General features: G+C 34.2%; 2 protein-coding genes across 2 annotated transcripts in view; both read left to right on the plus strand.

The window, feature by feature from the left end:
- Positions 1-1,236: 1,236 nt before the first annotated feature.
- Positions 1,237-1,887, plus strand: LOC136834574 (KRAB-A domain-containing protein 2-like). The gene has a single exon (XM_067097153.1). It carries the CDS (start codon positions 1,237-1,239, stop codon positions 1,885-1,887), a length of 651 nt encoding a protein of 216 aa, XP_066953254.1.
- A 59-nt stretch (positions 1,888-1,946) lies between these two features.
- The window catches only part of LOC136834575 (SCAN domain-containing protein 3-like), a 13,212-nt gene continuing 2,658 nt past the window's right edge, over positions 1,947-12,500 (plus strand). Inside the window, exon 1 of the mRNA XM_067097154.1 lies at positions 1,947-2,531. Coding sequence (XP_066953255.1) covers positions 1,947-2,531 — 585 coding nt within the window. The remainder of the gene's footprint in view (positions 2,532-12,500) is intronic.

Genomic DNA, 12,500 nt, shown 5'->3' on the forward strand with positions numbered 1-12,500 from the left:
TATATATATATATATATATATATATATATATGTATGTGTGTATATATATATATATATATATATATATATATATATATATATATATATATATATATATATATATATATATATATATATATATATATATATATATATATATATATATATATATATATATATATACATATATATAATGTGCGTGTGTGTATGTGTATGTATGTATGTATGTATGTATATAAACACCGTCCAATATAGCGAAGTACGATTTTCATAATTGATAAGTCCTTGTTTGTACGAGGGAAGAGCAATTGATCAGTGACGTTTTTCCGTTTGTCAACGGACGATCGATCGCCATCACTCTTACTCTTCCTGGCCTACGTATAATAAACAGTTTCGCGAACTGACATATATATAAAGTGCTCAGGCTGACTGGCTTTATTTACGCCATTAAATGGTTGCCATTACGGAGCCTTCATAACAATGAGGCAAACCAGAGACAATCAAACAAGGAGGAAAACAAACCAGCGGCGGTTCCATGGCCACCAAGAAACCGAGACAACTGGAAAGAAGAAGCCTCCCACCACATAACTCCAAACAAACTCATCCGTTAAGAGCGGCCATTATCCTGTTGAGATTTCTGAAGTCTGTAGCGTGAAGGGGAAGGATGAGTCCGCAGGGGCCGATTGCGGAGCCTGTAACTCTAACAAGGTCATAAGTTCTCCATTCGACTGCCAGCGGGCTAAACTTATACCTTCCTCGAGGCTAATTCATTTTCTCTGCTCTGTTCTTATTGTATTTAGACATTTTGATAGTGAATACTGATACAGTTATTATCATTTCATATATATATATATATATATATATATATATATATATATATATATATATATATATATGTATATATATATGTTACAGTCAAACTGTGAAATCAGTCATTTCGTGAAATGACTGAAATTCTTAGTCATTACATGTATTGCCTGTGGAGGCCAGTCAGTTCACGAAATGACTGAAAATTATAGCCATTTCATGAAACGACTGAATTATTGTCATGCTTGTTACACTATATGGCTGTTTTGAATTAGGCAAAATGTGAACTAGCGGTTTGACGATGTGAACTAGCGGTTTGACGTCCATTGAGAGCCATGACGTCATTGACAGTGATACACCCACCAATACTAATCAGTCAGTTCAGCTCAAACTAAACACTCAGCTCCGAGTCTCTTTGCTGATTCCAGTTGAATCCAGTTCCTTCACAAGATGTCTGAAAGCATAGAGTTAAAATTTCGTGAAGAATTATATTCTAGGTATGAGAAGTGTCGCATATATCTCATTCCGAAAGAAGAATATTTCCAAATTATTGAGGACATTCGTACAACTAGTGAAAGGAAGAACACTAAGAGTCGCCATCAATACTACCTTCTGAGTAAATATGAAGTGCTACAGTGTGGTGATGTTGAGAAACTTATTAAGAAACGACAAACCCCAGATGAAACACCGGTGTACTATGTCTCCATTGAAGACACTTATGACATAGTTAAGAGGGCCCATGTTGCAACTGGGCACGGTGGTCGAGATAGAATGACTAAAGAACTCCAAGTGAAATACGCCAATATTCAGCGGGATACAGATGAACTATTCAAATCGTTGTGTCAGGAATGCCAGAAAAAGAGAAAGCGACCAATGACAAAGGGAGTTGTGGTTAAACCTATTCTGAGTAGTGAATTTTCATCAAAGGGGCAGGTAGATCTTATTGACATGCAGTCTATGTCGTGTAGAACTTACAAATGGATTATGGTTTACCAAGACCACTTAACAAAGTTTTGCGTTCTGCGTCCACTCAAATCAAAGCGTGCAGCTGAAGTAGCATTCCAACTAGCTGATATTTTTCTTCTCTTGGGGCTCCTGTAATTCTTCAATCAGACAATGGTTCTGAGTTTACTGCTCAGATCATTACTGAACTGTGTTCCATGTGGCCTGAATTATCCATCGTTTATGGTAAGCCAAGACACCCACAGAGTCAAGGCTCTGTGGAGAGAGCAAATGGTGACATAAAGGACATGCTTGTTGCTCGGATGGCTGACAATAACTCAACGGACTGGGCAACAGGCATAAAATTTGTTCAATTCTCCAGGAATTCTGCCTATCACGCAGGGATCAAGAGAAGTCCATATGCTGCAATGTTTGGTGTGAATGCCAGAGTCGGACTGACATCAACATCACTTCCACAAGAAATCATCAGTTCCCTGCAGTCTGAACAAGACCTTGTAACCTTGCTTCAAGAAAGAGAAACTGATACCAGCAATCCTGAAACAGAAAGTACAGACCAAGAACATGAACCTGTATCCCCTCATCACCCTGATCTTGATCAACTGCAACACAGCATCAACTCCCAACGTATAGCTGCCAGCGAATCCCAGAAACAACAAGCGGAGCGTATGGTGAAGAGAAGCCGAATAGAGTTAAAAGCAGGTGAGATAGGAGACAACGTTGCTCTTCCCATTCCTTTAGTTGATCGACGTCGTGGAGACCCAAGGAACATCTTAGGAGTTACAGTGAGTAGGAGCATAAACGATCAGTACAAAGTAGCTACCAAAAGTGGTGTTCTAAAAGGAAGCTATTCAAGGAATCAATTTGACATTTGTCCTGAAAGATTGCTGAGAGAGGGTGAAATTAACAGTGATACAGAAATTTCTCTCCGAGAAGCCGTTATCAAAGAATCTGTCAATGGAGGACAAGGTTTTGTTAAGTGTTCTTGTAATGGTCACCAAAAATGCCAATCAAACCGATGTAAATGTTTCAAATCTAAACAGCTTTGCAATAGTAGATGTCATAACAGCCTTAATTGTACAAACAAGTAGCATGAATGAGTAATTGTGTTGTCATATGTAATTCTATTGTTTAAGTGATTTAATTTTGAACTACAGTTGTACTTTTGTAATTTGTGATTTTTTATGAATAAAAATAATGTGCCATGTCATATTAACATGCTTTTAAAATATACTGTATTTGAAAAAAAAACAAATTATGTAGCTAGTCCTGAATTTCTACTTTATTTCACCTTTCACATGTCAAAAACAAAATACCGTAAATTTCTTTAGTCATTTCGTGAAATAGCTGGGCAAAAAATTTAGTCATTTCATGAAATTACTATAATTTTCAGTCATTTCGTGAACTGACTGGCCTCCACAGGCAATACATGTAATGACTAAGAATTTTAGTCATTTCACGAAATGACTGATTTCATGTCTGACTATATATATATATATATATATATATATATATATATATATATATATATATATATATATATATATATATATATATATATATATATATGCATAATTTTAAGAACACTTCCGCCTCACCTGATAAATCAAATTTTTGGTTCCCTACTCTCTTCTTATTATATTTAGACATTCTGATAGTGAATTTTTATACAGATATAATCATTTCATATATATATATATATATATATATATATATATATATATATATATATATATATATATATATATAAATAATATATATATATATATATATATATACATAATTTTAAGAAGAACACTTCTGCCTCACCTGATAAATCAAATTTTTGGTTCACTGTTCCGTCTTCAATAAATACTATTATCTATCTACGCAAAACTTTAAATACATTATTTTCGAGTCTTTACGCAGACCCCAAGCTCCCATCGAGGCGAGAAGAGCGAAAGCCTTGCAGTCACTAGATAAACAATGAAAAATGCAATCAAGGCCACCGAAAATAGATCTGTCTTTCGGTGGTCTCGGTATAATGCTGTATGAGCCGTGACCCTTGAGACTTTAACGACGGCCCGGTGGTGGCCTACCCTATATCGTTGCCAGACGCACGATTATGGATAACTTTAACCTTAAATAAAGTAAAAACTAATGAAGCTAGAGGGCTGCAATTTGGTATGTTTGATGATTGAAGGGTGGGTGATCAACATACCAATTTGCAGCCCTCTAGCCTCGGTAGTTTTTAAGACCTGAGGGCTGACAGAAAAACTGCTAACAGAATAAAATGCGGACGGACAGACAAAGCCGGCACAATAGTTTTCTTTTACAGAAAACTAAAAGCATAATATCAAGTTCATTAGGAAAGCAAACGATGTGACACTCACATCGTGGGGATGACTAATTTTATTGTTTTATTTCTAGAATTTCCCATTCAGTTTTATTTGCTTTATAACCCCGGTTCCAATAGGTATTGAATTCAGTTATTTTCATATCCTATTTGTTTCGTCTATATATTTTCATTTTAACAATTTTTTATGGGTTCGAATCATATACACAGAAAGTCAAAGATCTTCGTAATAATACACTTAAAACGAACATTCGAATTTCACAACCTGGTCTGTGACTTATAAGTGCTGGACAAATGTTGAACTTTTCTTACCAACTATCAAAACATTGATATACATTTGGTCGTTCCTTCTGAACGACGTGACGTAGGTGTTCCCCGAAAGCATACCTGTATGATACATGTATTGCAAGCTTTGCGAAATATTCTGCTTCACACTTCACTGAAGAGACCTTTTCCGAGCGAGCGCCTCCTATTCAGGTTCAATGCTCCTTTTACAGCGCCGCTTTCATGAGCTTCAGGAAAAGGAAATTTCATAAACTCTCTCTCTCTCTCTCTCTCTCTCTCTCTCTCTCTCTCTCTCTCTCTCTCTCTCTCTCTTCGCCTGTTTCGGAGTCTAATTTTGAAAGCTGGCGTGATTAACTGGTGGTCGTAACCAGAAGTGAGATCATATAATAATGTGATGTCTAACGGCGACATCTTCATTCCCACAGTGATTTAAGCGCCAACACCATTTTTGGATAATAATAATAATAATAATAATAATAATAATAATAATAATAATAATAATAATAATAATAATAATAATAATAATAACACACCTGTAGCTACCGTCGGTGGGTCGAGCCCATCAGGTGACTATCACTTATCAATTATAATTCCCCAAAGGTAATATTCCCTTGGTAGAGAGAATTAGATACTAATACACGTAAAGTCTGTAGCTTAATGTTTGTGTATATATATATATATATATATATATATATATATATATATATATATATATATATATATATATATATATATATATATATATAAAACATACATATATATATATATATATATATATATATACTATATATATATATATATATATATATATATATATATATATATATATATATAAAATATATAACAGGAGAGCGTAGAAGAAGACGGCATGAAACGTAATTCACTTTATTCTTACTGAGACATTTCAGCCAACTTTCACAGGCCTTGGTCTTAACTTTTAGAGTTTTCGTTTTTTTTTTTAAATTTTAAATTAAATTCATTGTCTACCCTCCTCCAAAGAGCCATGACATTAACTTCTGATTGGAGTCTTTTCCAAAAAGAAATCGGAAATCTTTACGATTATTTTAAATCAAATTGTCATCCTCCTAATCTCTTTATGAAATATGTCAGGAAAACGCTGGATATTTCATTTCATCCTCCAGCAGCAATACATTTGGCCCGTAAACTCTAAGTTCTGTATACGATTTCCTTATATTCATGACACCTCTTTCTTACGTCACTTAAGGAGAATTTTTATTAATTATTTTCCGGCTGTTGATGTCAAGTTTGTCTTAATGAACCCTAGGACTATTGGTAGTATGTTGCGTCATAAAGAGAGATTAACTCCCTTAATGCAGTCCGGTGTTGTCTATATTTATACTTGCTGCCGATGCAACAGGCAGACTTACGTTGGCAACACGCGCCGCCTGCTTAAGATGAGATGTGCTGCACATATGGGCATTAGTTTCCGTACAGGGTGTAAACTATCCAACCCAGAACTATCTAACATTAGGAATCATGTGAAATCTTGCAAAAATATAATATAAATTATAAGGATTTCAAGATATTATTATCAAGTCCATATGTATCTCTAGCTATAAAGAAACTAGTTCCCACCTTAAACAACCACTCTTCATCTGTTCCCTTGCACAGAGCTTAAACCACTCCCTTCTTGCTGTTTACTTTCGGTGCATCTTCCATACAGCAACTGAGCTCCGTTGAGACAAGGTGTCCTTTTAACTACTCTGAACTTTGTGTGTGTGTGTTTTTTTTTTATAGAGTAATTTTTATTTCGATGTTGTGTCTTGCTTTGTTTTGCTTTATTCAATGTGTTCTGCGTGTCAACAAAAAATCATTTGTTATGCTATATTGTTTATCCGTTTTTAATCTTTCATTTTAGCCTGGGTGATGAGACATTGGTCTCGAAACGTCGGAGTAAGAATGAAGTGAATTATGTTTCATGTTGTCTTCTCCTACGCCTTCTGGTTTTGTACTGGTGAGGAATAGCCTTAACGTCATGTTGAATTATAGGCTATATATATAAATATATATATATATATATATATATATATATATATATATATATATATATATAGATATATATATTTATATATATACATATATATATATATATATATATTTATACATATATATAATATTATAATCTCTCTTTGGATACGTTATAGCAACATTTGTTTGACTTTAAAATTTCTTGATTGTTTTGACGGTCACAACAAACCAAATATATTTCTTTGAATTTAGTACCTGTATAGGTAAATACGGTTAACAAAAACAGTTATTCATAGATGACAAGATACAAATTGAAGAGTCACTATTGAATACTGAGTGGGACGTATAAAAACCGGGAGTGATCTCAAGAAAAGAAAAGACAAAGGTCACTGCCACTTTCGCACTTACACTGCTAAATTGCGAGTGAAATCCCACAATGACGTCAAGGACAACTGGAGTTAGGAGTATGCAAAATTCTTTCAAGCGTTAAGTCTAGAAATGTTAAAAATACGGTTGTCTCGCTTTTGTAAATGTGACAGAATTTACTTATTCATTTTACTAAGGTGTGTGCCTGTACTTGAGTTTATATATATACATACATATACATATACATATATATATATATATACATATATATATATATATATATATATATATATATATATATATATATATATATATTTTACTATTTTGTCAAATATTTAAGTTCATCTTCAAATAAAGAAATAACGTTCTATATATAAATATATATATATATAAGTACACTGTGACAAGGTGTTATATTAATTGATCATATATATATATATATATATATATATATATATATATATATATATATATATATATATATATATATATATATATATAGTATGTATGTATGTATATGAGTGTGTGTATAAAATAAATATATATATATATATATATATATATATATATATATAAGATATAAGATTTATATATATAAAGATTTATATATATATATATATTATATATATATACATGTGTGTATATATATTTTATGTTTATAAATGTAACAGAAATGACAGAAACAGTTAAGACCGAAAGGTAATCGATGAAAAAATAACAGTTGTCTTAACATTATCATGCATATCGAGTAACAGGAAGACTAGGACATTGTCTTATAGTATAATAGAAACGGCTTAGGAAATACCCCCCCCTAAACCCCCACCCCACCACTTACCCTATAGTGGGCCCCAGGGGCTTTGGGTGTAGCAAGGACTGACGCATCAACAAGATGAAGGAAAGGGTCGAGTGAGGAAGAGGAAATTGAATGTGAAAGGAAAGTGGGAAGGAGATAGAATAATGATCAAGTTAAGAGTAGGAATTATATAAAGTGATGAAGAGTGAAATGAGATGAAGGAGGAATTGAGGAAGAGGTGTAAAGCAAATAGAGTGACGTAGAAAGAGAGCTCAGGAATAGGAGAAGAGGGGATTAAAGAATAAAGATGAAATAAAAGGGATAGATAGTGGAGAAGACAAAGAAAGAGAAAACGCAGTAATGTCTGATAAAAACGTATAGCAGCAGGATTAAATCAGAGGAAAACCCCACACAAAATGCATAACAAACAATGACACGAACATACAAAGAAGCCACAAAGGAAATTGCATCATTCCATTTAATTCCTCGTTAAGATGGAAGATTCGTCTCGATACCTCAGATGCCAAACGTTCGTGACTGGAAGACGCTGAAATGTTTTAGGCGAACGACCGAGGCTCCAGGAACGTTTTTAATGACGTCCAGATCTGAAACGTTTTCTCTCTCGAGTCGTCCTGGCATTTCTGCAAAAGCCCAGAGAGGTTGTCTGGATTCCAGGGGAATGTTTCTTTCGCAATAGATCAATTGAAAATGGCACGGAATTTAATACTTAGAGGATTACCCTCTCTCTCTCTCTCTCTCTCTCTCTCTCTCTCTCTCTCTCTCTCTCTCTCTCTCTCTCTCTCTCCTATTTCCTAAAATTTTAGTTAAATATCTTTTTTCCCAAATCATTTAGTAATTGAACAAAAAAAATTTCAACAATATTTTCCAGAATGAAAAAGGGAACAATTAGCAAACTATGAGGAAGAAGCGAGGGCATTTATTAAATAAATTTTCTCTCTTTTTTAATATTAACAGAGAAAGTAGGAAATACAAGCAACTACCTTCCTTCGAATTTCTCAATTTCTTGAAGGGCAATAATACCTGTCACGCCATAATGTTTCTTCACTTTGAATATTCACATAGGAGAAAGTTCGATGCAGTCAGCACCCTCAATTTTTAATATCTTTACTTATGTGCCTTTGCATAAACCAGCATGGGTTGTTATTCAGAAATGCAATTCTTAAAACTAACCTTGAGAGTTCATTAATACTTAGAATATATTTAAAGTAATTTGCATAAACCAGCATGGGTTGTTATTCAGAAATGCAATTCTTAAAACTAACCTTAAGAGTTCATTAATACTTAGGATATATTTAAAGTAATTCTTTGAGGAAAGCAAACGTTTCTTCTTTTAGAAGATTTTACGTAATATTTCTGTGAAAACAAATATAATAATAATAATAATAATAATAATAATAATAATAATAATAATAATAATAATAATAATAATAATAATAATAATAATAATAATAATAAATTTTATTTAAGCTCAAGGCCATATCCATGGAATACACAAAGTAGAGACAATAAAATATACGCAATCTAGAAACATGAGATAACATGACAAAAAATGATGATCGGCAATGACAGTAATAATATTGAGAATAATAATAAAAAATAATAAAAATGATAACAATTAAACATAGAGAAGTCTCCATTTGATTCAGACCCCCTGTACAAATAGCCCAAGCAAGCAACAATTTTATTCTGCAAATAATTCAAGTCCCATATAGACGAGAAATTGGAGATAACAGGATGAGAAGAGAATCCTCCTCTCAACTGTCTCTCACTGACCCTAACAGCAAAGTTATGATTTTGCCTTAAGACCCGTACATGAATAATGAAACCTATAACGCTACATCGTCTACAAAGATACGCTATATTTTCAAGGAAGGGAAGGTATCAGTGAGAACATTCGGCCCATTCAAATCGATAGCAGAGTTTTCGGATCTCTCCTAGACAGTGGCCCTCACGGGTTTTAACCCGGTATGTATCCACCTTTGGTGCGTGTTTAGTACAAGCCCGCTGGGATTACCGTAAAAACATAAACAAAAGACTATAAATATCATGAAGACAATGACCTCTAAAAAATGTTAGTCCTAGATAACGACCCCCGGAAAACCCTTGGGGGTCACTATCTACGAAAGATCCGAGTTTTCTAACCTACGAGGAACCACACACAAACACAGTTCAGAAAGATACTAAATCGACTTGAGAAAATATTTTTGGCTCTCTGAACCAAGAAAGTTAAGAAATCTAGTCCTAATCTGAGGCAAGAACACAAAGCATTCAGCTTTGGAAAACACTAAGCCACGAAGTGAGAAAATGATGGCACATCGCTGGTGATACAAAAAAGAATCATTCAGTATCAAAGATGAAATTACGGTCACACTAAGAGAGGATATAATATAACTGGCAGACTGTAACTTTGAGCAACTAGCTGCGAAGGGAAATACAGTACTGCTCTTGCATATAAGTAACGGGAAAGAGGCTTCTGCAACGAGAATGCTAATGACCCATTACCGAAAATAGATATAGAAGGATATGGGAGGAATTCATTATTCAAATAAGACTTTTACTGACAATTTCTTCGAATGGTAAAAGCAGAATACGTATATCTTATGTCCCTGGCATTGCTTCTTTCTTATACACCCTTAAATCATAATCTCTTGAATAACAGTCATTTGTTTACTCTGTCTCTCCCTATGTACAAATCTACTCAGAACTCTCTCTTCCTCTATGTACCCTGATTAGTAAGGATATAAAATATGAACGTTCATTAAATCCATACAATAATTCCCGTGGAGGGTTAGTGCCGTCAGTGCACCTCATGCGGTTCATTGTAGGCATGACTTAAGGTTCTTTGTAGCTTCCCTTCGGCCCCTAGTAGCAACCCCTGTCATTCCTTTTACTGGTCCTCCGTTCATATTCTCTGTCTTCCATCTTATTTTCCACCCTCTCCTAACCATTAATTCATAGTGCAACTGCGAGTGTTTTCTCCTGTTACACCTTTCAAACCTTTTTACCCTCAATTTCCGTTTCAGCGCTGAATGACCTCATGGGTCCCAGGACTTGGCCATTGGACTAAATTCTATATTCTATTCTATTCTGTTCTATTAAATCCCAACAGTAAAAAATGCATTTATAATGTCGCAAGGCAACGTATTCTGAACTGTTGGTTTTATCGGCAAGTGATTACTTGTGTGTGGACCCATCTCCTACACGTATCTTAACATGCAATGGATGCTCCATTTATCTGGGGCTAGATAAAACAAAATGTGCCCTCTCAATAAGAATAAGAACCTCACGCACGTTAACTGGGAAGACCATTATCGCGAGAGACGAAAATCTCAGTCAACATAAGAATATATTTCCCCTTTTAAAAGTAATGATTTCCAGTTGTATGGAATGTACATATTTACTCACGACATTCATTCAAGATCTATTGTAGATTCATTCGTCTTGCAACAGTGCCCATTTATGCATGTATCTGAGTACTTCCAACCCTTTGTAAAATAGAATGTCTCAAGTAGTGAAACCTGTAGTAAAACGCATTCAACCTGCTTCTTCGGTATTGTTGCTTTGCTTGGCCAGAAGAGGTTCTGTCCCCGCTTTTGAACCTCATTCCAGAAAGCACTGGATTTTTTTTTTTTTTTTTTTTACCGCAGAGGTGAACGGCCATAAACATTTCGACTAACTATCGGTCTTACCTTTTTTTATCATTTCTGTTACATTTGCATGAACACGTATTTTTATATTTAAAATTCCTACCCTTAACACATTATCCCTTCATATGAGCTCGCTCATATAGTTGGACGAAACAATAAGAAATAAAGGAAGTAGTTTGGAAAATATTTGGCTTGTTTAATTCGTAGTTAACTCGGGCTAAGTGGAACTACGTTAGTAGCGATAGTTGTCAAGGTATTTAAGACCAAAATATATCTTGACGATTCTAGGCTCTGATGCATAATGGTAGGAGGTCATAAGTCTCTTCGAGTAGAAAATTCGACAGGAAAATTCCATTCTCACATGAATATCCAACCAAAAAATTTACAGAAGTAACTCCTGTATACAAAAATCATCAGGAGCAATCTTATCTCGGGACAGGATGCTTCTCGGAAGTATAATGATTATCTTGGCCATTAAAGTATAATATGAAACCATTACGAGAAGTGATTTGTGATGTAAACAACACAGATATATAGATATATTTTCATATATTTATGAACACATATACAGTATTTACATATGTTCTGTTCAGTAGGTCGAATTAAGTTAGTTGCTGACGAAAATAGAGTATATATGGAACTCCATATATACTCTATACCTTCACACCAATCAAACCGAACGGAAGAACCAAAACAAGAAATGCTTCGTAAGCGAGGCGATATTTTAGCGATTTATCGCCGGCTGAAACTTAGGTTATTCGTCTATATTACAGCTAACCTGATTAATGAGAGAGAGAGAGAGAGAGAGAGAGAGAGAGAGAGAGAGAGAGAGAGAGAGAGAGAGAGAGAGAGAGGAAAACTTACTAATGATATTGCAGTTTGAAAATTTAACTGCAAAATATCTTTTTATTTCAAGTTTGAAACACACAATATTTTATCATACTGTATCTGATTCTATATCAACATTTATTCGCCTTAGATGGTTTAACCATAGAACTGAGAGAGAGAGAGAGAGAGAGAGAGAGAGAGAGAGAGAGGACAAACTTACCATAATCTAATGATATTGCAGTTTGAAAATTTAACTGCGAAATATTTTTTTTATTTCAAGTTTGAAACAAACAATATTTTATCATGCTGTATCTGATTCTATACCAACATTTATTCGCCTTAGATGGTTTAACCATAGAACTGAGAGAGAGAGAGAGAGAGAGAGAGAGAGAGAGAGAGAGAGAGAGAGAGAGAGAGAGAGAGAGAGAGAGAGAGAGAGAGAGAGAGAGGACAAACTTACCATAATCTAATGATATTGCAGTTTGAAAAT

This window comes from Macrobrachium rosenbergii, chromosome 54, assembly GCF_040412425.1.
Source record: "Macrobrachium rosenbergii isolate ZJJX-2024 chromosome 54, ASM4041242v1, whole genome shotgun sequence".
Taxonomy (NCBI): domain Eukaryota; kingdom Metazoa; phylum Arthropoda; class Malacostraca; order Decapoda; family Palaemonidae; genus Macrobrachium; species Macrobrachium rosenbergii.

Bases quoted from the DNA above. Each gene is read 5' to 3' on its own strand.
- LOC136834574 (XM_067097153.1), top strand. From the start codon at position 1,237: ATGTCTGAAAGCATAGAGTTAAAATTTCGTGAAGAATTATATTCTAGG.